Source organism: Struthio camelus, chromosome 4 (assembly GCF_040807025.1).
Source record: "Struthio camelus isolate bStrCam1 chromosome 4, bStrCam1.hap1, whole genome shotgun sequence".
Taxonomy (NCBI): Eukaryota; Metazoa; Chordata; class Aves; order Struthioniformes; family Struthionidae; genus Struthio; species Struthio camelus.
The window spans coordinates 32,994,321-33,019,276 of record NC_090945.1 but is presented as its reverse complement, the minus strand read 5'-3'; the positions used below and the strand labels follow the sequence as shown (position 1 = coordinate 33,019,276).

The 24,956-nt window shown below is 35.9% G+C and overlaps 1 protein-coding gene across 4 annotated transcripts in view; it reads left to right on the top strand.

Annotated features, from left to right (window-relative positions):
• The window catches only part of CLGN (calmegin), a 33,437-nt gene that overhangs the window by 2,849 nt on the left and 5,632 nt on the right, over window positions 1–24,956 (top strand). The window contains exons 3-15 of one of the 4 annotated variants that reach the window (XM_068942097.1): window positions 1,159–1,229; window positions 4,626–4,684; window positions 7,767–7,908; window positions 8,805–8,886; window positions 11,224–11,416; window positions 13,582–13,771; window positions 14,416–14,529; window positions 15,130–15,286; window positions 17,004–17,219; window positions 18,787–18,906; window positions 19,146–19,293; window positions 21,727–21,804; window positions 24,304–24,413. In XM_068942097.1, coding sequence (XP_068798198.1) covers window positions 1,159–1,229; window positions 4,626–4,684; window positions 7,767–7,908; window positions 8,805–8,886; window positions 11,224–11,416; window positions 13,582–13,771; window positions 14,416–14,529; window positions 15,130–15,286; window positions 17,004–17,219; window positions 18,787–18,906; window positions 19,146–19,293; window positions 21,727–21,804; window positions 24,304–24,413 — 1,680 coding nt within the window. Of the gene's footprint in view, window positions 1–1,158; window positions 1,230–4,625; window positions 4,685–7,766; window positions 7,909–8,804; window positions 8,887–11,223; window positions 11,417–13,581; window positions 13,772–14,415; window positions 14,530–15,129; window positions 15,287–17,003; window positions 17,220–18,786; window positions 18,907–19,145; window positions 19,294–20,152; window positions 20,199–21,726; window positions 21,805–24,303; window positions 24,414–24,956 lie in introns of those variants that run through there. The other 3 variants (XM_068942098.1, XM_068942099.1, XM_068942100.1) reach the window with 3 other exon arrangements.

Below are 24,956 nucleotides of genomic sequence, written 5' to 3'. Positions count from 1 at the left end.
GATTTGTAATTTATCTTTGTTCCTCTAGAGCTGCTTAAATGCAGGGGTCGATTGCTGTTTTTACAAGTTTATGCAGCTATATGTTCAAACTGAGAAGAGACTTCCAAGCTCTCCATCCTATTGAAAAATGAAAGGACTGTCCGAGCATTTTCTTCTACAAACATGCTTAGTTAGCTTAGTAAAACTTAAATATCTAAATATCCTGTACTATATTTCATTTATATACTTCAAGAGTCCCCAGATAAGTTTATTTTCAATATCAAATAATGCAGACCTATTATAGCTTTCTCTCCTCTTAAAGTAATAAGAAAGAAATTTTATGCATGTTTAAACAGTATGAATCTGGATATTTGTATTGACTAATACAAATATATGCCATTTTGTTCCTCCTCTGATGTGAGTTTAAAGTTATTTGGCATATCTTTGGCATCACTGTTGGAAATTAGGGCTTCAGTACAGTGGGGCTGTGAAACTACTTCCTCTAAAATTTATTATGGAATCCTAAGCACCAAGCATAAGATGATGTGACAGTACTTTACTATTTAATTATAAACCCTGAACACAAAAAGCAGATTTTGTACTTAATGTGTTTTTTATGTTTTATCATATCTGAAACTTTCCAAGATGTTGATTTGTTCCCTGTGTCTATCTGCGAGGGCACAGCAAGCAGAGAGGAAATAACTAGTGATAATCCAGTATGCATTTGTGCTCTGTACTGTTTCTAGTAGGAGAACCACAATCCAGTTTTCAGAAATCTGGAAAAGAGAATGAGTTTTTACTATATCTGAAAATGAGGTTAAAACTGACCTAGTAGCCTCTCTTACCGTTGTTAATATGCCACTGGAAATGAAGCTCTCAGATCCCTCTACATTTTAACGGTCCTTGCCCTGAGCCTTGGTTTGCTCCTCTGCTGTTGGCTATTTTCTCTTGGTCACATGGATGCTTCATGTCTGAAAAATTGCTCATCGTTGGATGGATGCACCCAAACTGTAGAAATGGTGTGTGGGGCGGGCGTAAGCATCTTATCCTATTAGATGTTCCTAATGAAGGATCTCAAGTGGTGTGGCTGGGTAGACAACTTCTGGAGGTATGACAGTGTTTTTCAGATGAAAAATCATAATTTGTTTATTAGCACATATATCTGTGAATATCTTTTAGGTTGTGTACCAAACTCCAAAGCCTACTGGGGAAGTGTACTTTACAGAAACCTTTGATGGAATATTGGCTAGGTGAGTAGTGTCTTAAAAAAAATCATAAATTTGCAGTGTTAGCAATTTAACTTATAGTGGCAGGACCTTTTTTTGTATTTGTTTTTTTGCTAGTGACTTAATCCAAAGTAATTTTTATAGAGGTTAGAATTGGGAAGGCTAGTAATACTTGTTCCAAATACTACTACTTAAGGTTAAGCTGGGCAGTTAACATTTCAGGTATGTTGCTATCTTTATGATATTTTGAAGTGCTTAATAGATTGCATTTGTATATATTAAGAAAAATAATGTAGTGCAGAGGTTTAGCCAAGTCAATTGCACTATCTCCAAGTTGCGACTAGTACAGCCATCACGCTTTAGTAGCATGCCAAGTCAGAAACTGCTAGCAAACTCTTTCTTCCTCTTTGTGTGTGCACTGGCTCTCTTCATTATTTATAACAAGGTGGTACTTTCAGCATTTTAGATGTACCTCCTTTCAAGAAGACTTTCTTTAACAGCTATTTTTCATTAATTTATTGTATTTACTTTCCGTACGCTATTTCGTACCGTTAAAAAGGATTAGATGTTTATATGGCTAGTGAAGTTAATTTGACCACACTGCATTGATACTTCAGCAAAATCTTCAGGTTTAACCCAGAAATTTTTAAGCCAGAAGTTTTGGTCTTGTCTGCATCTTACAAGTCATTCTCCAATGATGTGGATATGTAAGGTGTAACTGCTACTATGTCACTTGTGTGGCTCAATGAAAAGCTAAGTGTTGTCATTTAAAGTGAATTGCCACTAATAACACTGTAAATAAGAGTGAATATGTGTATATGTTACTTTCTGTTTCTGGAATAAACTTACTACTTTCAGTTGGAAAACTTGTTCAGTTTCAGTCCTTCTAGCTCAAACGTAAAGGGGGTTATATGCCAAGAGAAAACAAAGGAGTGTCTTGTAAGTATCTACATCTGTGATCAATGATTTTCTTTTTTTGAATTAGGTCATATTAGCATATTGTCACTGGCACAGTTTAGATTACTGTGCATCCAGGTAGAAGCTATGAATACAGTAGAAATGTCATTAATAAAAACTGATATGATCAGGTGTTAGAATACTTTCTTGCTTTGAGAAAAGCTTGAAAGGCCAGAGCCCTTAAGGCTGAAGTGTGAAAGAAAGTCTATGCTTTTTAATTATAAATTAGATCTTTTTATTGGTGTACTTTTTCCCTGTCCACTTTGCTGCTGAACAAAGGAGCGATCTTGATTTGTGAAGAATCACAAAAAAAAAGATGTTTTTGTATGTTACCAGAATTAATGGAACAAAAACCAACTCTCTCCTGAAGAGCAAGGCAGAGAGGTGAAAAGAGATGCAATGTGATACATTCGTTATGGTAGAGCTTAAAGCTGTCTGTCGGACTTTCTGTGAGGAGCCTGAGATGCAACAACTGGAGTGATGAGGTTATACTGTCATAAGACTTGTATATCTCTTGGGGATGCACAATATAAGCTATAAACAAAATAGCGTGGTAGCAGGCAACTGTAGCTTAATAAGTTGAGACTAACTCCCTTTTTTCCAGTTGTGTTTCTAGTCTATTCCTCTCCTTTATGTAGTGGGATGGGGGAACTTCAATCCACTTAACATGAATTTTTTATCTTTACTTTAATGTTTTTCTCTTTTTTATTACAAATATTTAGACCAAATGTAATAGGAAAATAAGTTTGTTTATTTAAAAAAAAAAAAAAGCTCTCATCATGTCTAGTGATATGTCACTTAAATTAACTTGTAAGTATGAGAAATGCAATAGGAAAGCAGTAACAATGATAGGAAAAGTGATTTAAAATAAAAGGTGAAAAAGGTAGTTTAAAAAAATAACAAAAAACCTTGATTAACAAACTCAAACTTAAGTGGATACTTCAAATGCAAATATCATTAAACTCCAACTTCATGAGGTGTGTATGAAGATTAGCTTCTATTCCTACTACATCTAATATCCAAAGCTTTAGATACGCAGTTTTGGATTTTTTCATCTAGCTGTATGTAATTTGTATAAAAGAGTAACATCCTATGTTATACTATGTGAAAGGCTACTGATGTTTTCTAAAGAATTTGTGTATACTTTATTACTTTTTAGGAGCAATTAAACTAGTGCAATTTCTGTGCTGCCAGAGTATATGGAACTAAGATTTGTGAGAAAGTAAGCGACATGTTGCCTTTATCTTTCTTTAAAATAGGGGAAAGAGCACAAATTGATTAGGTCAGTCATCAGAGCAGAGTAGCTTTTTTGGACATGGGCAGCATGACTTTTTTTTTTTAAGGTGGTAAAGTTTGCAAACTTGAAAAGTTTGTGCGTGACTTACAGCTTGGTTTTTTTTTGTTTTTTGTTTTTTTTTAAACTTTCTCATTGGTCTTTCCCCTGGAAGAACAAGGGTCTCGTTTGCCATTTATACTGTGAAGCTTCCCCAGCGTCTTTGTAACAGTGAACAAATTTAGCTGAAATTCAAGCAGGAAATATAGAGCATTCATCCCTGAAATATTTTCTGCAGAGAGTAGTTCAGAATGAATGAAAATAGCTCTTTACAGAATTCACAATGAGAATATAGTATCGTGGTTTGATATGATGAAGAGTGCGACAGCAGTGCTGGCTTAAGATATTCTTGTGCGTGGCTCAGCATAGATCCACCATATGGCCAAATGAGGGTGGTCTGGCTTTCCCCACTCCCCTCCTTTTTTTCCCAAAATGAACGCTTTGTGTGCAGTGTGTGTGTGTGCGCGCATTTGTTTTTCTCTTTTCTCTCTCTTTTTGGTAAGCTGAATTTGATAAGCTGAGTCTGCCTTGTTCACAGAGTCGAGGTGATTAGGAGTTTTTCTAGCCTGTTGGGATCCCCTGTGTGCAATAAAATAGAAACTGATTAGCATGTAATTGCATTTGTCATTGGATGCTTTCACTACTTCCCTTCCTCCTCCACTATGTGCGGGTACTGTTACTGTCAGATAGTGGCGAGCTTTGTTTGGGTGATTGTTTTCTTTTCTTGTCAAACTTGTAGGTTTTACACTTAAATTTTGCTATTTTCCATTTATTTTTGATGTTGTATGCTTATGCAGTACTCTTATGCTTATATAATATTCTTATGGACCATCAGCCTCAATATTTATGTAAGACTATGGTTTATTTGGAAAAATTGAATAACTTGGGAGTTATTGCATATTCATTTAAATTCTTAAGAAGTATTTCAGTATTGATATTATGTAAGACTAATTTATTATAATTTTTCCGAATTATTTTTCATATTCTTTAGATTACAAAAAGATCCAGGATTCTGACTGTGAAAATTGCTACTGTAGATCCACATCCTAGAAAGCTAATGCTGTTTTTCCTTGTTTGAATAATAAGCTTTGCATAGATAACTAAATGACCAGTATACTACTTATTTTTAGGTGGGTGCTATCTAAAACCAAGAAAGAAGACGCAGATGATAACATCGCTAAATATGATGGTAAAGCTTTTAATGTTTGCTACCACTGTGTGGCTTCTGATGCTCTGTTACTTTTTGAGAATCAACTGACCTTTACACTGCACTTATTTTTAAAAACTGAAATGACGTGGGTGAAAAAGTCTTCACTTGTGTAATGACTGTTGTCCTGAAACTGAGATATGAAATGTTGTCTGAGTTTTTTAGCAAGAAGATGATTTCGTATCATCCCAACAATCCTATTGCAATGAATGATAACAGAATATCTTGTAGTATCTGAATATTCAGTACTGAATGTTTATGGATGGTGCTTCTTGAGAACTACGTTTTCTAAAATTATTGTTTCAGAGATATTTGGCATTTCAATTTCAGTTGATAAATGCATTTTTTAAAGCAGCATTTTCCATGTTGTTGCATCTGCTACTGATTGGTCAGTCTATCTCAAAGTTCAGTGATCTCTGAAACAAAAAAGTGAAACTGAACGAGGTTGTTTTTTTAAAATACTTTTTCATGTTGTCTGAATGCAGGGTTCTGCAGTGGTTCTCCTACAGCATATTCTTAAGTTATATGAAGAAATTCCAAAGGTCTAATGAGAAAGCTGTTTGAATGGTGTTTATCATTAGGACTTGCACTTGAATTAACAAATTTGTAGGCTAGAATTTTCTGCCTGAGTATGGTTTTAAACTGTTGCTGCAGAAGTGTGATCTGTGGCAGTAATTTTTGAACCTTAATTTCATTCATTTGTGAGGAGGCAGGGAGAACAGAAAAAGTTTCTGCTGCAACAGAAAAGTAATTGCCAATGCTTTTATGTCAAATGAAATCAATTCACGTTAATAGAAAGTGGTAAGCAAAAGCAACTTGTAGGGTTTCTGTATACAAAAGCATACAGAACAGAGGTTGTACTGTCATAAGAGTAACTGGTAAAAAATTTAGAAATTGCAGAGACGATATCTACGCAGAAGAGATGCTCGTAATGATGCTGATAGGTGTGCCCAGTCCTACAGTTTGGACCCCTCTCTGAGTGCTTGGCCTCATATTAGATGGGAGGTCAGTCTGTAGTGTCAAAACAGTCATATTTGCTTAAAGTTATCCAGAAAATTTCACACTGCAAAAATCTGTGGTGAAAAGACCTTTTTGGACTCTTTTCCATGTACTAGATACCATGTTCTGTGTTGGTATTTTGCCTAGTATTACTGCTTGGTCTTAGTTCCCAGGAAGGAACACTGTTGGGGGGGGAGTGCTTCCTCCCTCATGTTTAAGCGACTAGTGAAACCTATGGGTTTGTGTTTGTTGACATCTCTATCTGTCCTTTAATGGCCTTTCATAATCTGTGAAATCGGAGACTGAAACAGCTATTCACTTTTCTTAACTGAAGCGTGATCCGTGAATCTCCTCTGAAGTACATGCTTAAAAATGCTAACTTTTCTTTCCTTTTTTTCACATTGACAGAGGCTTTTTTCAAAATCACAGTGAGTTTTAAAAGTAGTCTTTCTTTTGAGGTGTTTTTCTTCCTGGAAAATTAAATTGATGAATCTTGTGCTGATAATCTCTGAACAAATGTAATTACCCTTTGAGAAATCTTGTTCGTTTCATATTGTCTACACGTGTAATCAACTGTATCTTTGGAGAATTTGTAATTATATAACCTTTTATTTTTAAAGCTGTTGGGTTGTTTGTTTTTAAGATCAAATGTGATAATTCTTGTAAAGACTTTTTTCTGGGAAGCTTCATCTCCCATGTGATTAGAGTTGATGTGAAAAATCTCCTCCTGTTTAATGGAAGAAGGGAAAGAATGATGTAGGTATCTAGCTTATAGTGCCTTGCAACCATTGCTCTTTAATGTGATGAAGAACAATCTTAAAATCTGGATAAATGTGTTATCCTCCCCTAAGCATTGTGGGATACCACAACTCAAAGATACAAATCTACAATATGAAAGATCTTTTTTCGGTCTTCTGTAAATTAGAGAAGAGGAAGAAATAATGTGTTCATTGCGTACATGCTATCTTTAAAATACAGAAAGGTGGCATTATCTTAAATGGCTAGAACTAATGCCCTTTTGGTAGTGGGAGAGTGGGCTTTTCTGGGTATAGCTTTGCTGACCCAACATGTACATATTTCTATAATTATCTGCCACTTTTTGAAGGCTGAAATAGATTTTTTTTTTTTTTTTTTTTACCGTAAAACTCTGATTAAATGTGAACAGGAGCTTTGAGACAGTCCCTATGGTAGTAGTGCAACCATTAGTCTTGAATATGTGACAGATAGCCAAAATGTACTCTTGCTTCTTGCCTACGAAATTTCAGTTTATTGGAAATCCAGTGGATGTTCACCTATGTTAAAGATAGTGAGCAGTAAGTTTATTAAAATATTGTAATGTAAAATTATTCTGTGCTAAAATGTGCAAGTTCTTTTATTCAGTTTCATTTTTTACATGGTGGATTATATATTGAGAATGTATTGAAGAATGTCTCTTCTACTTAGGAGTCCTTGGGTGGCCTTTTTAATTAAAAAAAAAAAAGTTTTATACATTTTTCTTCTTCAGTCTACAACAGTAGCAACCCAATAGTTTCACAACTGTTAAAAACACCTACTTAAACTTTTCTGACCTTTCTTGTTGTTGCAACTACTTGCATTTCTTACTTTCTTTTTCCCTAAGCGTTCTTTTCTTCTCATTGTCTGAGTCAGAACATTTAGTTAGATGGATCTTTAGCATGATGCAGTTTTCAGTTTATACTCAAACTGTGGAGATGGAATTTTAATTGTTTCTCATTCCTGAGAACTAGCAGTTAAATCTTTTTTTTTTTATCAGTGATTCGACAAAGATGTGAACAACAGGTTTGTGTGCTATGAGCATTCTTTTGTATTGTAGTGCTGTAGAGAATTGGAGTTGGAGGAAGACAAGGCTGGACTTCACTAATTCTTTTATTTATTCAGGTAGAATTCTCATGGATAAAATATCATTTAGTGCCTAACTAAATGTCGGGATTTCTTCCCTGCTTTGGTGACTAGTCTTTACGTGCTGTTAACTCTGCTTTCATGATGGCTGCAATTTCTTGACTTCAGCTTACATTCCTTTTTTTCAGACTCTGTTTGTTTGTTTTAGGAAGATGGGAAGTAGAAGAGCTGAAAGAAAACACAGTGCCTGGAGACAGAGGATTAGTGTTAAAATCAATGGCAAAGCATCATGCAATATCAGCTATGTTAACAAAACCATTTGTTTTTGATAATAAACCTTTGATTGTTCAGTAAGTAATTTATCATATTTGTGCTTAATATTTTTGGTTCTTAAACTTTTAAGTCAAGAAGGCAATCTAAATCTTGGCAGAAAAATACTGATTTGCATGTAGCGTTGACTACCATCTCCAGCGATATCAAAACTGTAGGTATGAAATATTTAATAATGGAGCAGAAGACTGTAATAAATGTTAAGAAATGATATTTAAGCTCTTTTGAAATATTTTTGGCCAGAAATACAAGATTTTACAAAAGTGCTGAAAAAGCTAATTAATTTTCAATCTTTCTCTGAGAAATCTAAGTCATATGCAATTTCAGTACAGTGTTTTTACACTAACAGAATATTTCTGGGTGGCTCAGTAAAAATGGCTTGAATCTTGCAAGTATTGCAGGAGTATCAGTGTTACTCAGTGTACTTCTGTGACCTGGTTAAATTAGTGATGAGTGCCATGGCAATATGACTATATATTGTTTCTGATACTGAGATTTGCTTTGCTGTGCTTGTAGACATGTACAGATAACTGCTATAACTGCTCTGGTTAAATTTAGTGTGTCATATAGGTAGTTCCAGAGATAGCACATATTTTTTAGAACTCCATCAGTTACTGCTTCACTTTGTTTGTACGTTGGCCAATAACACCTTGAAACTTTTCTTTTTGGTAATACCAATCGTAGCAATTGGTAGCGTGGCCTTTTTTTTTTTTTTTTTGACTGACATCAGTGCTATGTTGGCTAATGCGGTAACCAAAATCTTTTGGCCACGAAGAAATGTTTTCACGACAGTGACTAATACAAGAATCAAGTGATTAATACATAATACTAAGAACATGTTCAAAGTTAGAATTGCCAATTATAAATTGAAATTTTTCTGATATTTGAATTTTCTTTTATCTCCCTCTTTATCTAGATACGAAGTGAATTTTCAAGAAGGCATTGACTGTGGTGGTGCATATATTAAACTTCTCTCCAGAAGTGATGACTTGGATCTGGTATGTCTTCTTGCTTAACGTTTGCTAATTTGCTAACATTTTGAGAGTTTGTAACTGTTCTTGGGGAATATCAATAAGAAAATAATTCATAATACATCCTATATTCCTAAAAGCATCCCAGATATTTAACCAGAAGATTGGGAAAGAGCAATCATATACTTACGATCAATCGTAAGTACATACAACCTTCATAGTTGTGCATTTTTTTTATTGGAATATTTGATTTAAATGAATGGAAACTATAGTAAGAATAATGCTATCAAAAAGTTACAGGTGGTCTAAAATTGTAAGTAAACAAACTGTTGAGAGCTGAATTCATATGAGATCTCAAAATGTGAATTTCAAAAGATTAGAATGAATGGTGTACTGTGTTTAACATATTCCTCTTAATTCTGCATATAAGTAATATTATGCTAACTATTACTCTTAAAATTTAATAACATTTCAAAAGCTGATATCCGGGACAGAGGAGTTCTATAACTGTTTAGCCTGACTTTTTGCAATAATGCAAGCCATAGAATCTCAACTCATAATTCCTTAAGTAGTTTTTTTTACTGCATAAATTGCAATGTGTCATCTTAGATAAAGTTCAGGACTTGGATTTAGAAACTGTGTATGATGAAGAATCTCTCTCCTCAGGGAAGTTATGTCAAATGATCAGCTATCCTAGATTTAAAAAAATCAGTAAGTGCCTCAGTATCTTGGGCCGATCAGTAGATTGTTTCTCAATATATTGATGTGAACTTGCCTGCCCTTTCCAAGCCTATCTGCAGAATTCCTTATGACGAAGCTAACACAATCAGATATTTCTCGCTCAAAATACTTCTGCCAAGTGTCAGTTCTGCCACATGTGAACTGATTGTTTCTGCTTTAGTATTGCTGCCACTATGCTGGGGTGCGAATATAGGCAATCTAGGCCATGATGGAGGATATTCTAGCAATGCTTTTTACCTTCAGAGGTGACAGTGACTTGTGACCTAGAAGTTTTTGCAGAATGGTTTTTGTGTTGTCAGAGCAGAGGTGGTCGATACATACAGCAGGTACTGTGGCTGCTTCAGTGGGAGCTGGTGCTTTTTATATATGGCAGCAGTTACAGAATAAGGTTACATATTTGGACAGACTTGGAATGACCAGTGTGGATTCAAAATTTTGGCAGGAGAAAGGCCACCATCATTAATGTGAGGAACTTGCCTTGACTCAGTAGTACAAACATGAAATGAGAAGGGTACTTACAATCCTGATGCAAGTTGCTGTGGCTGCTACACTGCTACAACCTATAGCCGTAGTTCGTTTTGAGATGCATCAGGCTATACAGTTTGCTCACCAAATGAGATTTGGTAAGCTAGAAAGGCAAGTTCATGGAAAAAGCAACAGGGAATGTTCTAAAAAAACCTCTTGATGCTAGTGAAGGCAAAATCTCATAATTTTCTCTCTAAATAAGAAAAGACTTTTTCATCTGTGCTTATGCCTGAGACATCTGTGCCTACTGCTCCTGTCTTGACCCATGAAGCTACAGTCTTGACTTTAAAGTAGCAAGCTGAAGAACATTGTCATTACATACTGAGCAAACTTAAAAAGATGAAACGTGTGCTTCTATGGTTTTGCTAAATCTAAACTGAGAATTTTTTACATTGCCTTCAAAAACTATTTAAAATGTAAAAGTACAAGCTTGTTTCAAAAAATACATCTCTGTGAGGATGTATCTTTCAAAAAGAAAATTTCCAAATTAAGTGGTGGTCTTCCCTCAAGCGATTGCCTAAGAATATGACAGGATGTTACTGCGTATTCCCAATACAAAAATCATATAAACAGTTGCAAAATACTGAAAATAACTGAACAACTTAATGCCATATACCCTGATTATTAAATAGTGTGGATCAAGAAGACAGTGATAAAGTACAGGATAATTATGTTCTGCTTTTTATCAGTATTGAGATATAAGTTGCCATAAAGGATAGTAATTAGTTCCGTTCCATCTTTTAGTGTAACGTATGTAGGAGGATATAGGTGGTTGGGCGTTTTGTTTTGTGATAAGCGTTTTCACTTATGTAAGGATAACATCTGAGTAAGTGTCTTTATGTTCCCATAAGAAGTTTAAGTGATTTTTTCTGGCTAGTCATTTCACTAGGAACAGAAAGCACTCAGCGACTCAAGGGGACTGTTCAATACCTTTCAAAATTCAGCCTAACAGTTTTCAGTGTTAGAATTAACTTTACCTGAAACACTCTTTAGAAAATATGTAACTGCTGTATGCCACTGTATCAAGGAAGAGAAGTACCCGCGATGACTTCAGAAAATGTGCAGCATAACACATGCTCAGCTTTCTTGCTTCTACAGGAATACTTTTTTGACAAAACACCTTATACTATTATGTTTGGACCAGATAAATGTGGCGAAGACTACAAACTGCACTTTATCTTCAGACATAAGAATCCTAAAACTGGAGAATATGATGAAAAACATGCAAAACGACCTGATGTAGACCTAAAAAAATTCTATTCAGACAAGAAGACGCACCTCTATACTCTTGGTATTGTTTAATTCTTCTAAGATAAATTAGAAAATAACCATTGGAAATGCGTTTCCATCCATGGACACTTTGATTCTGAGCCTGCTTTCTGTTTGTAATGGTTTGTTTGTTTGGAGGATGGTTGTCTAATGGTTTGAGCTTAAATGATTTAATGACTGCAGAACATAATTGGCTCTGAAATGCTGTGGTTTAAGATTCATTTACAAGAAAAAACATATTGGCCCTGGCCAGCCTAGCAGTGAGGAGTTGATTAGTATTTTCAGGAAATTAAGAATTTTGTGAAGAGTGCTATTAAAAAAACCAACAAGTGTCCAATAGTCAAGGAAGGTATTCGAGGAATTTTACAGGAATTTAGTTAGATATCCTGCAGAATGCCAAATGCCACTCTTCTGCACACATTAGAATTCTCAGTAACACAGCATCTGCAGCAATGTGCGTGAAGAGATATGTTACCTCACTCTCCAAAGATAAATAAATTCGAACTGCTTTTAATTAGGCTATTTTAATGCGTGTAGCATCTCTTTCTGTACCAATGAACAGTACAGTAGAGCTGAAACTTTAATTTCTTGGTCCCTTTTTCCCTTTTTCAAATTTTTCAGGAAGAATAAAAAGAAACATGAGGAAAAATGGGCTAAACTGATCTATGTTATACTACAAATCCAGCAGAATTGATTGTACCTTTGAACTGTCTCTGACTAATAATGAAAGACATGCTCAGCTGATCTGCCATGGAAAATGTTATTTTTAAAGTAAATTAGGATAGTGTGCCATAGCAAACTTTCATTTTTAGATAATAGGAACAAGTGGAAAAGAACAACAGAAATGGGGGGGAGGGGTGACAAATAAATATTCTTTCCCCCTTCCTGTTTTTATTGTGAGGGAATGAGAGGTTTTCTCTATTTGTGTGTTCATTTGAAATGTTGATTAAAGATACTTAAATTCAAACTGTATTTATTCCATTATAGTTGTTAAAATAGAGCAAATTGTTCAATAAGACCCAAGAAGGTGTTTTGTGATTCAAACGTGTTTATGTGATGGATAAAATAAGTTGAAAAAAATTTTGATTCACAGAACGGTTGAGGTTGGAAGGGACCTCTGGAGATCATCTAGTCCAACCCCCCTGCTTAAGCAGGGCCCTCTAGAGCATATTTCCCAGAGTCCCATCCAGATGGGTTTTGAATATCTCCAGCGAAGGAGACTCCACTACCTCTCTGGGCAACCTGTGCCAGTGCTCTGTATTCTGTACATATCTGTATATAAATACAGATTCTCTGCATTTAAAATGATACGTGGTTTTAATTTTTGCATTTGTGGATACTTTAATTCCGTTCAAAGTCTTTAAGTTGTAAGAGCTTCATTAGATATTATCAAACTGTCATTATGAGACTGTTGTTTTGGTTTTCCTCTCCGATCTCTACAAACTGTCTTAAAAGTGGAAAAGTATTTGCTTTCAATTAGTAATCTTAGTTGTACTAAGTGGGCATTTGATTACATTTGTTAAGTGCTTTACTAATTAATTAATATGCTCACTGGTTATTAGAAATGGATCAGGATGCAGGGTCTGTGATTGAATCTAATGCTGCTCAGTTTGAAGACCTTTCTTTATCAGCTACTTAAGCTTGTTAAAATATTTAACCACTGGGAGAGAACTTTCTGCATTTGCAGTCTGGTGTTTGGGCATATGGCTCAGACAGTCAGATTTGAGTCTGAGGGGTAAATATTGTTTTGATGGTCCTCCAGTTGTATCATTGTCTCCGAGTTCTTGTGTTTCCATGCTTTCCAGTGTGGAGTTGTAATTTGATAGCAGAGATGGTTTGAGGGCAAAGGTTTGTCTTTTATTGTCCTTGTATAAAATTAGTAGAATTTTAGCCAAGTAGTAGGTTTTTGAAAAATCTGTTAGAATATGCTTGGATGTGTTTCAGCTACTGAATTTCCTGGAGGTTTTGTTTGTTCTGGGCCTGATGCTGGATGTGCTATCCCCACAGTAGCAACTTCATTTTTATTGTGTCCAAGTCCAGGACCTGATCTGAGTGGAGAGTCTGTCAGTGAACATCTATGTGTTTATTATTTGTCTGAGCTTGTGCCTAATATATAGGTTTTGTGCTAAAGGTATCTGTAAAACGTGTACTTCCCTCTTTCTTTTAATACATTTTTTTTCAATTTAGTGCTAAAACCAGATAATACATTTGAAATGTTAATCGACCAATCGGTTGTCAGTAAAGGAAGTCTTCTTGAGGATATGGTTCCTCCAGTAAATCCTCCTAAAGAAATAGAGGATCCCAGTGATAAGAAGCCTGATGACTGGGATGAGAGACCAAAAATTCCAGATCCCAATGCTGTCAAACCAGATGATTGGTAAGGAGATAAAATTATCTGTGCAAAAACACTTGAAAGATTTGACTGGGTGGGTTTTGCTGCTGTTAGTTTTTTTATGTTTGTTTTCACTAATGACAGATGGCATATGGTTTTTCTACTAAAAAATAAGACTCATATTTAAAAATGCATATGATTTGGGGGATTACAAGGTCCTGATCATCTTCTAAAGAAACAAATACAAGTTTTGTTTTCTGCTAGTTTTTTCAAGCCTTTATTGTTGCAAGTAATACCTGAGATTACTCTAGTTGAAAGATCAGGAACAATTTTTTTTCCCCACCATTATATATTCTTAATTTACATGCAATAATTTCTACTTATGTCCTTCTGTGTGAGGTAGAGAGCTCGTATAGTAACTGAGGAAGAAAAGAGAAAAAGTAGGAAAATATGTCTGAAATTCACCAGATGATGACAGCAATTTATGGGCTAAGTAGTGCCTTGTAACTGTGTAAATATAATTTTTAAATATTTAGAAGCAGAATTAGATGCCTAATTCTCATGGTCTCTGTGTCCAATTCTGTTGTGCCTTTGAAAATTATCCCTTTCATGTCAGTTACAGTCCTCTAAACAGAACTTTGGTTCAAAGTCAGGTTGCTGTGTTTTATAATATCAGTCTGTAATTGAAGGGATGAAGATGAGCCTTCCAAAGTAGAAGATCTTGATGCTGTTAAGCCTGAGGGATGGCTTGACGATGAACCAGAGTATATTCCAGACCCTAATGCAAAAAAGCCAGAGGATTGGTAAGAACTTGGTTCAATAAGCACAGATCTGTTAATGTATCTTGTATTCTCTGTAGCAAATTATGATTTGTAAATCAGAACTTCAATTCAGATTTCACCTTCCCTTGACATAGCAAGTGGGAATCTTTAAGGTGTAACCAAATATTTTTTGTTTTGGGGGGCTGTTTTTAGAAAATATGAAAATATCAATAATTACCTTTTGTTATCTCTGAAGATATAGAAGGAGGGATATCAGAGATCCCCCGGAGGGAATCTGCTATGATGATAAAACGTAAGACACTTTACGCTGATACTGAAATATTGTATAGTGGTCAAAGCAGTGTAAGCACCTTATGGAGAAATGTTTCAAGCTATCTGCAGATGTAAGAATGTAATTGCATTCAGTTATGCTGTGGTAGTTATGAAAATATGGTCTTGGAAAAGTATTCAGCACTCTGAAAATACACACTCCTTTAAAAAAAAAAAAAAAAAAAAAGCGTGTAAGCAAAATTCTGAGGTTATGTTATAACAAAACATGTATAGACTCCAATTTCAGAGTGACAGTGTTCAAAACAGTCTGAGCTGAATGTTTGTCAGTCACTTGTAACCATTTTTCTGTAGGGATGAAGAAATGGATGGTGAGTGGGAAGCCCCTCAAATCCCGAATCCAAAGTGTGAGACCGCACCTGGTTGCGGACAGTGGGTGCGTCCCATGATGAATAATCCAAACTATAAAGGAAAATGGAAACCACCTATGATAGATAATCCTAACTATCAGGTAATAACAATACTATATTTTGTTGTTAAAAGGCACAGAGGTTTGACAGAGCAGGCAAGTCAAAGTGGTATATTGGTCTGGGCTTTTCTACAGTATATTTTATAATGAGTCTAAAACACCCTCACTAAACATTTTGAGCTTTTTTTGCATTTAATTTGCTGTATTTTTAAAGTATATTTGCAAATGGTAATGCTTCCTGTATTTAAAACAAAAAACAAAAAAAGCCCTATGTTACAAGCTGCTTTCACTGGTACCACTTTGTTGACATGATCTGTGTGATTCTATCTGAGAGTAAATAAGCTTTGTTTATAACTACTATTAAAATACTTTTTCGTATTTATAAAATGCCCTGCAAACAAGAATATTCAAATAGTAAATTCAAAGAAATATGGGAAATGTCAGATTTTAAGTATCTGTTTTGTGGAACTGATATACTAAATTCAAAAGTGAACCAAGTACACTTCTACTTCTTATGTCTTAGGGTTTGTGAATTATGTTATCATTTAATAGAATAATTTTTTTTCTTCCTTTTTTTTTAAGTAGAATTTCAGAGGGGGTTAACTTTAAATGAACACATTTTATTATATAAAATAAAGAGGAAACCTCTCAGTAAGCAGATTGACTTTTGGATAGGATGCCCCTGACCCCGAAGATATGAGAGAGAGTCAGTGTGACGTCAAAGAGCTCCTTTGTGTTAGTTCTGTTCTGGGAGAATATGAATCTGATTTCTTTTAGCTTAAGATCCTAAGCACACTTTTAAACAAAAGAGCATATGGCTTTAAGCAATTTCCACAAGTATTCCTAGGGCTGAATTTTCCTTCCTGAAAATGTTCCGTAACACTTCTGGTTATAGTAGCTGAAAGTTTGTTTATATGTATTCTGATACATCTGTGATTTCAAAGTAATGTGCTCCCATTCCTTCAGGATGCTCTTCTGAGGTGGTACCTATGTTCTCTCTAGAATTTAAGATTTTAACTTTAAAAGCTTGCCCTTCATTTTTAGGATTTCACAATCAAAAGATATTTTAGCAATAAGAATTTTATAGGAGCGAGTAAAAAGCCTGTCTTTTAGATACATCTGAGCATAACTGACAAAGTGTTGGGAACGTGGGCTGCATGTACACAGAACTTGAAAGGACCATGTGGATCACAGGATGTAGTTCCCCTGCAATCTTAGGCCACTCTGTACAATAGATGTTTAACCTGGAAGAATCCATCACAGGCCACAGAATATTGACCAGTAGAAAAATATATAAGCTATATTGATGAGCAAAAGACAAAACTATATATTACACAAGGAGAAAATGAGGGAGAAGCAGTACTTAGGTCTTACTTTCTTGCAGTAGATAGATTTATCCTAGGAGGTTGACAAAGATTGTGCTCAGAATCAACACCACCAGGAGGAACAGAGATACGTTGTACAGTCAGTGACTACCGTAACCCTATATGGACCCAAAATTTTGAACTTAAATTGTAATTAGTCTGTTCTAAGCCAGAAAATTGAGATCCATCTGTCAAAATCTTACTATGGCTACTTCCCTTTCTGCTTTTGTGAGGGCTGAACGCTACCTCTTTCCTTTTTGAATAATGCATTTAAAGCAGTCAGTCATTTTACAGTGCATTTCGTAAGTTGTTTTTTTTGTTAGTGGTGGTTTTAGTTTTTTGTTTTGTTTTAGTAAAGTATAGGTAATATGATTTTACTTTTTTTTCTTCTGAAGGGAATCTGGAGCCCTCGGAAAATTTCTAACCCAGACTATTTTGAAGATCTTCACCCATTTGAGATGGCCACTGTCAGTGCTATTGGTTTAGAGCTCTGGTCTATGACATCTGATATCTACTTTGATAACTTCATTATATGCTCAGAAAAAGAAGTAGCAGATCGCTGGGCGGCAGATGGCTGGGGCTTGAAGAAATTAGTAGCGAGTGCTAATGAGGTATAAACTCTACTATTTCTTGGTAGCCAAAAATAGTGAGGAAAGAGTGCTGTTGGAAGAATTTTCTGTTAACACTTACTGAATATTAATTTATCTACAATTAATAATTTTTACTGAGCAACTGTGATAGTTTTTCCCAGTTTGACTTCTTAGCTTTTCCAAATCAATATCCTCCTGAAATTAAAACACTTTGCTTAAACACTTAGTATGAAATTGGTTTCGTTATAGTTAATAAATCTTCTGCTCTTTAGGGTGATATTAGGAATTCGGTACCTGTCAGCAAATGGAAACTGAGCTATTTACACTTTGTTTTCCCCATAACTCCTTTATATGTTCTTTAGATGTGTTTCCTTCCCTCCAGAAATGGATAAATAGTCAAGTGTTTTTGTATTTAATAATTCTAGGCCTTTGGCTGCTTGGATGTGTATTATGCAGCTCTGAAAACAGTACACATATGTTTGTGCAACTGTGTCTGTTCTTCTGCCCGTATGTGTGCATCCATGTTTTGTTGTGCTGCACAAGGGCAGCTGCTACAGTTTGTCTAGATCTCCCTTCTGTACTGTAGGGTGAACCTGGTCTGATATACATGATCATGAGCCCCTCTAGTGGTTGCTTTTACTGACTACGTTTTCTTTCTAAAGGTCCTATTTTTTGATTGAGTGGCAAGAACAGGCCTGTGGGGGTGGGAAAGAAATGACACATTGGGGACAAGTATACCCCATCCCTGACAGCTGCTGTTCATTGTAGAAAGGATGAGCAAGGACCATTGGTGTGTCTGCCCATGCAGCTGGGGAACTGTCCCTTCCCACAGACTTTCTCTTCTGCAACTTTTGTTCTCATGTTGGAACCTGCATCTGTACCTGTACACACAACTGCAAAAGCTGTTCCCTGAGCCCCTGTGCCTCTCAACCTTCCTGCCTTAGCTGTTGATGTTCCCTTTCCAGCAGCTCAACTACACCAGTAGGCTGTCTACCTCTCTCTACAGCATAAGTTGGAACTGGACTGGGAGGGCAATTTACTCCCAGAAAAATTCTCCTTTGGAGGAGAGAATGTGGTAGTACAGATGGAGCAAGAAATTGCTGTTCTGGAAACTGGCTGTTGCTCTTAGCTTCTTGATGCTTTAGGGGCTTTCAGCTGAGGTAGCTCAGCATGGAAAGTAGAGTATTTGGGGAGGGTGGAAAGGGTAATGTTGTCAAGACCCTAAATGTCACTTTACAAAGTTGAGTAGGGGCCAGTCTAGTATGTTTAGGGTACCAGGTTTGTTCCTTTTACTATAAGCCCTATACTGTAGGGTGAACCTGGTCTAATACTGTTGATCAGTATCTGCTATTCAGGGCATATGGATATGTGCAATCTGATGAGTTGCTATTTCATTATTACTGAGATTGTGTTGCTTTAGCTATTATAAAGTGAAGGTAAAGAAGGGTTTTCTTTGGCCAATATAAAGCTTAGAAAAATGAATACGGTGCACTTCAAACTTAGAAAAGTAGAGACTGTTTTAAACATAAAGTCCATTTATATATTCTTTTTAATTATTATTTTTATTCTGTTTTTTATATATGCACAGCCTGGTATGGTCAGTCAGTTGGTGACTGCTGCAGAAGATCACCCGTGGCTCTGGGTTCTTTACATCTTGACTTTAGCTTTACCTGTGGGTCTAGGTGTGCTGTTCTGTTGGCCAACAAAGGTATGAGAAACTGACTGACTTTTATTGTCGCTGGGTGGGGTTGGGGTGGGGTGGTTTCTTTTTTTGTTTTTTTTTTTTTTGTTCTAACTTCTACCTAGAATATAAAATTTGCAAAATCTTAGCATTTGTGCAACACCATGCTCTTTTAATATGCCCTTAATATTACTTATTTAAGAATGAAGCACAAATGGGCGTTGAAAACTGACTTTAAATGTAAATTTATTTTTAATGTGTTGTAGAAGGTAGATGAAGATATTGACTTCAAAAAACCTGATATACCTAAGCCAATTACAAAGGGACAACTAGAACAAGAGGGACAGGAGTTAGAAGATGATGAAGTAGAATTAGAAGAAGAAAAAGAAAATGAAGAAGAGATTGACAAAGATGGTAAGATGAGCAAGACAGTTTGTAGTTCAACAAATATCAATACCTGATTAGGACTAGATGATAGATTGTATTGCCAATAATTGTAACCAGTTCTAATGTAAGTATGTAGAGCCTGCCTTACTCTGGGCACTTTTCTCTTTTCCTTTGACAACCCTCAGTGAGTAGCATTACATGTCCAAAAACACTTTTGATAAATTTAAGCAAAAAGTAGAGCCCTTATCGGTTTTTCTTCCCTCTGCAGAAATTAAAGTGCTTCTGTCAGGCTTTTTATGTTTGTAGACAAGGATGGATATTTTCTCCCTTCTAAATATTTCATATCTTGAACATTCTTGAATGGTTCAGATATCTGTACCTGAAATGGCTAAAGTCATATCTTTAAGATGTGTCCCGAATAGCTGTAATTCTTTAACATACTATTTTTATCTCTTCTGTGGGAGGGTTGTACTCTGAACTATTTTGTTGATTGCTGCTTTTCAATAACTCTTATTAAGTCTTAACAATCGAGTAGGCTTGAAATCCTGAAGTCTGCTTCATCTCTTCTTGCATTGTATGTCACTTTATAGCAATGCATTGACTATTTGCAGATGTCTGTCCTGCTATACCAAGAGAAATCGATAATTCAGTAGGTTAAGGTATGCTTTGGCATTCAAGGATTTAACAAAATCATCTCATGTTACTGCATCAAATATAACTGATACTATTAAACTGCAGTTTCAATTTTGTCTTAGCATTTCCTTAAGTCCATAGTTATGAATTAGAAGGAAATCGCTTAACTTACAGTGCGTTGTCTTGACTTCTGTGAGGATGTCCTTAGCCTCTGCAAGATTCTGCCTCATATTTCATTTCATTTCTTCCTTAGTGGCAGAGAAAGTGGCAAGTGACTGACATCAAAAGTTAGAAACTCAGTAAGCATTGACTTTTTTTTTTCCTAGTACTAACATCTTATTGTGTTACTAACTGAAACTTTGTTTCTTGTTCATCTCTGCACCATATGCCACCGATGGCTTTTGGCTGTATGACTTAAGTTAACTCAGCCTCAGGTGTTCCCGTGCCAATATGTATAGAATTTAATACTTTGGGACAGTGCTTGTCACATCAGGCTTAGTCCATCTCTCTTACCATTAGAGAGCCTTGTCAAGGTATTAACTATCTAAGTTATGCTACCTATATATTTTACACAAGCATCAGTTGTAGGCACAGCACTTTGGCATTTTATCTTCCTACATTTTCCTTTTGATCCTATTCTACCCTACATACTTTTTGCTTCTGAATTAAAGAATCTCTTTTCTTTTACCCAGTCTTGACGGACCTCACAGATGCTTTTTATGCTTAATGCACTGCTATCAGCAAGGCTATCTGAGATAACTCAATTCCAAAATTCTTTCGATCATCCACTTCGAGAGATACTGTTGTCTCCCTTCAAATTTAGCCCATCATATCCCTTTTTATACCCTTATCCTGGGTTCTGTTGCATATCTGATACTCACTTTCATTGTGTTAAGAGTCATTTTCCCCTTTTCTTTGAGCTTTTGTGATCTCTTTCAGTGTCATTTTCCTTGCTCTGTCTATGTGTGTATATACGCATGAATCTTACTCTGCAGTGTAGTTCCTATCTCTTTCTAATTTCCATTGATTTTCATCAAGCTAACTTTTGCTTCCCCGATAATGCAAAGATAGGAAAATAGTGGATCATTCTTCTAATATGTAAAATTACTGCTCACAACTTAAGGAGCTCTAATGTCATAATCTTCATTCTTGACCAGTATTCTGGTCTAAGATGAGAGCAAGAGTGAGTTTTGAATGTCAGTCATCCACTCAAAATGTCATTTGCCTTAGTAATCTTGTAAGAGTAGCTGGTTTCCCTTGTAACCTGTGGAAATGACTGGTCTCAAACATCTAGAAGATCAAGTCATGTTGAGAAATTCATACATCCCTTAGACTACAGACTGCATTTCTTTTTACATAAAGCATCTACTTAAATTGTCAGTTTTTCACTTAGCTTTTAGTATAGCGTTTGACTTGAGCAGGAGGGAAGTTCAATTTTTGTGGAGAACTTTATTAGTTTGTAAATCTGTGCTCATCTGTATGCATCAAATCATTACAGGAGAGTTAATAAATAATATGTTAGCATATCTGTTTGAGTGTTAGAAATAGGGTCCAGGCAATCACAGAGGAACATAGCTAGCTTTTATATGACTACTGCAAGGTTTTCAGGTAAGTTTTAGGCTTCCAAGAGGAAGGGATTATGTGCTGCTGGCATGTCAGTTTCTCAGTTTTTCTTTGTTAAAGAACTGTTTAGCTTTCCTTAGCTTCCTGCTACCCCTTATATTTGTAGATTGAAACCTTCCTTTTTCCATCGCTTTTGCCTCTTCCTTATCTGAAAGCATGGAACACTTGTCTTCTGCCTTCCTCTGATTTTCTTTTTTTCTGCAGAAAAAAGAGAACTGGAGGAGACAGAAAGAGAGCTGATGAAGGAAACGAATCAGATGGGAAGGATGGATCCTCCTTCAGGTACTGGGAAAGGGAAGTAATTAGGGCCAGGGCTTGAAAATGGTCTCTTTTCTCCTTGTTCCTCTGCTTTTCTGCTGGTGATAGAACAGCATGCTGGTGGATGCCAGCCTCCAGCAGATGTGGAAGCAAGTTTCCTACAGATTTCTTGATATAGAATTCCTTCATAGTTATTATCTGCTTCTTTGTTTTCTGGAGCTGAAAGTAACTGTGTTTGAGCAATGAATTACTGAAAGGTTTGGGATCCATGTTTTATCATATGGACTTACAAGACACAGTACAGCTGCAAATTTCAGAAACACTTGTAGATTTCTTCAACTCAAATGAGAATGAGTTTCTGGCAGAGTGTTTCTTAAAGGGCATTATCTTTGGAATGTATTGCTTTCTTTTGTTCTGTGTTAATTTTTGTTACTCTGCTAAAGATGATCACGTTCCATTCTTGGCTAGTCCACTTATCCGCTTTGTTCTTTTGTTCTCCCTTTAGAAAAACATGCCACCAAATAAAAGAATCTTGCCAAGAAGTGGAATTTCTGGGTTACCATCTAATCCTTATTTATTAGGTTATATAAATTTAGTTATATTAAATACTGGTTAAATTAATTTTATACTAAATTAATAGTTTTAAATAGTATCATTGCTCTATTTATTCCATTTCTGGCTTTTGCTACTTTTGATATCTGAAGTTGCTTTTTGTTTTTTCTTCCTCTATTGAAGCTAGTGCTTACGGAAGGTACGTGATTTGCACCACTTAATGTCTAATCTCAGTATTAGAATATGAGCAAAGGTTTTGCATTTTTGCCATGCTGTTCTTTTAAGTGCTTATTTTTAGAACAGCCATCTTGGTTTGCATCTCTCTTAAACTGGAACCTCCAGTCTTTGACACATTTCTGCTTTTGGTTACACTAATCTGTCTCTACTGTCAGTGTTGTGGGTCAGGTCATTGTCATTTACAATAGGTACTGATGGGAAAATTGATTTCTTAGAGGTTAGCTAATAGCGCTGAGGTGTTTGATTCAACTTGCTACTATGCTGTAGGCAAAAGTTCTCAGCACTTCTACAGCTGTCCCAAAAGTGAATTGTATTTTGTAATAGGTAAGGATTTTTCTAGATTTTTGTCACTAGGAGTTAGGATATTACCATTTTATATGTCACAAACATTTAAATTTATCTGTATGCATTTATTTTGGCTTTACTGAGCTGAAACAGGAAAAAATTGGTTGTTGTTTTTTTTTTTTTTTTTACATTGAAGTAGTGTCTATCAGACATAGAGATGATCTGACAAGGATAGCATAAGCACAGTTTGAGGTAGTTATCCTTTATAGCTGTCACTACTGTTTTTTACAAAACCACTGGAAGACTGCTGTAAAATGCTATCTGTGTCCTCTCTGTCAGATTTAGATAAGCTTTCTTGTTTACCTGTTGATGGAAAGTATTGCAAAGGATACTGAATTTCTAGACTGAATTTCACTTCAAGGCCCCAGCTTGAAGTAAGGAAGAGGATTTCTCAGTCACAGTAACTCTTCTGTGGCTGCTGAGGTTTAACTTCTATAATGAACATAGATAGCTAAAATGCAGGCATAGGAGTGCCAGTTTCTAGGTCCTGAGCCCCAGAATGAAATTTAAAACAGCCGAGTGCCTGGCATCCTTCCAAATACAGAGAATGGAGACAGACCTCAGCATAGCAATCTACATGCTGATCGGAGAGCAGCCTAGAATTGCAAGACTCAATACATTCACTGCTTGCTTTGAGGCAGTGATGCAGTTTCCCTAAGAAGGCAGAGAGTGCTTGTGTTGCTTGACACAACCCAATGAGAATTGGAGTTGGGGTTCACTGCTCTTCAATTTAAAGGTCTAATTGAAACCAGGTCTCATGAGTGCTCTAGCCATGAAGCAGTTCAGAAATACAGAAAGCTGATGGTCTTTTGTGAGTACTCTGCTCCTCTGAGTGCAAGGGGGACATGCGTGGAGCATAAGTAGGGAGTAAGCACTGGGCTACTTAGCCCTCAAGAGCTGTACAAGACTGCATGTGCCAAAGGAGCTCCTCGCTGGAAAGAGGCATCCCCTTACCCACCTTAGAAACCCGTCCTGACTGCGTTGTTGTACTTGGCTATGTAAGTCAGAATTCGGTCAAGTTTGGGATGCCCGAGTTGTCCTGCTTTGGACTTTGTCCCAAAACTGTCTAATACAATACTTAGATTTAAGGACTTCCCTAAAGGACACCAATTTAAGGTGGTCACATACAAGTCTAAAGCCAGTATGGGCTTATTGTGAAAAGAGGCTAGACTGGAGCTGGTAAAATTGAATATTAAATCTGGCAATGTTCAATTTATACCATTTCATGAGAATTCTACTCTCAATATCTCAGTGACGTTTTTATGGATTATTGTTAACAAAACAGTTCATTCTAAAACTGAAATTAGCTTCTTTTGCTTACTAGTATCTGGAGATACAATGCATCTTAATATAGTTCTATTTATGAAGTAAAATTAATTTCTGCTGCAGAAGGTGAGGGTGAAGGTGGTGAGGATACTGATGAAGAGGAAGAAAATGAAGTTGAAGATGGAAGCCAAGAAGAAGGTGATAAATCAAATAAATCTGGTTCGGAAGATGAGGTGAGGTTTTCTTTTTCGCTGTGTTCCTCTCACCCTTGTCCAAAATCACACTTCCAGCTAAGCACAGTTACTTATGAGTTTTTCTTCTGTTGAACCATAAATAAATCATGATATGGGGATGTGTTTTTATTTGAGTTTAACTTTTACTATTTGACACCCCAGGCACTCCATTTGTATAGATGCATGAAACATGTTGCTTTTCATGTAATTTTATGATGGTATTGTAAAATTGAGGTATAGCCTAGGGACCATGCAGGTCTCTAAATAAGAACCATTTTTATGAGAATATAGTTCTTACAGGAGTGTAGTTTTAAAGAAGTTAGGAAATTAATTAGAAGTTTTAAAAATTTGAATGTTGAAGTAGGTATCCAATCTTTTCTTTTTATTATGCTACTTAGTAGCCCTTCAGGGAGAACTAGGAAAATCTCAGGCATTCAGGTTTTTTCTTTTAAATTGCAAAATAAGGTTTTAAGCAAAATGACCCTATCTGTTTTGAATTCAGTATCTGTGGTTCTGTTTTCTTGCGCAGATTTAATACAGTAA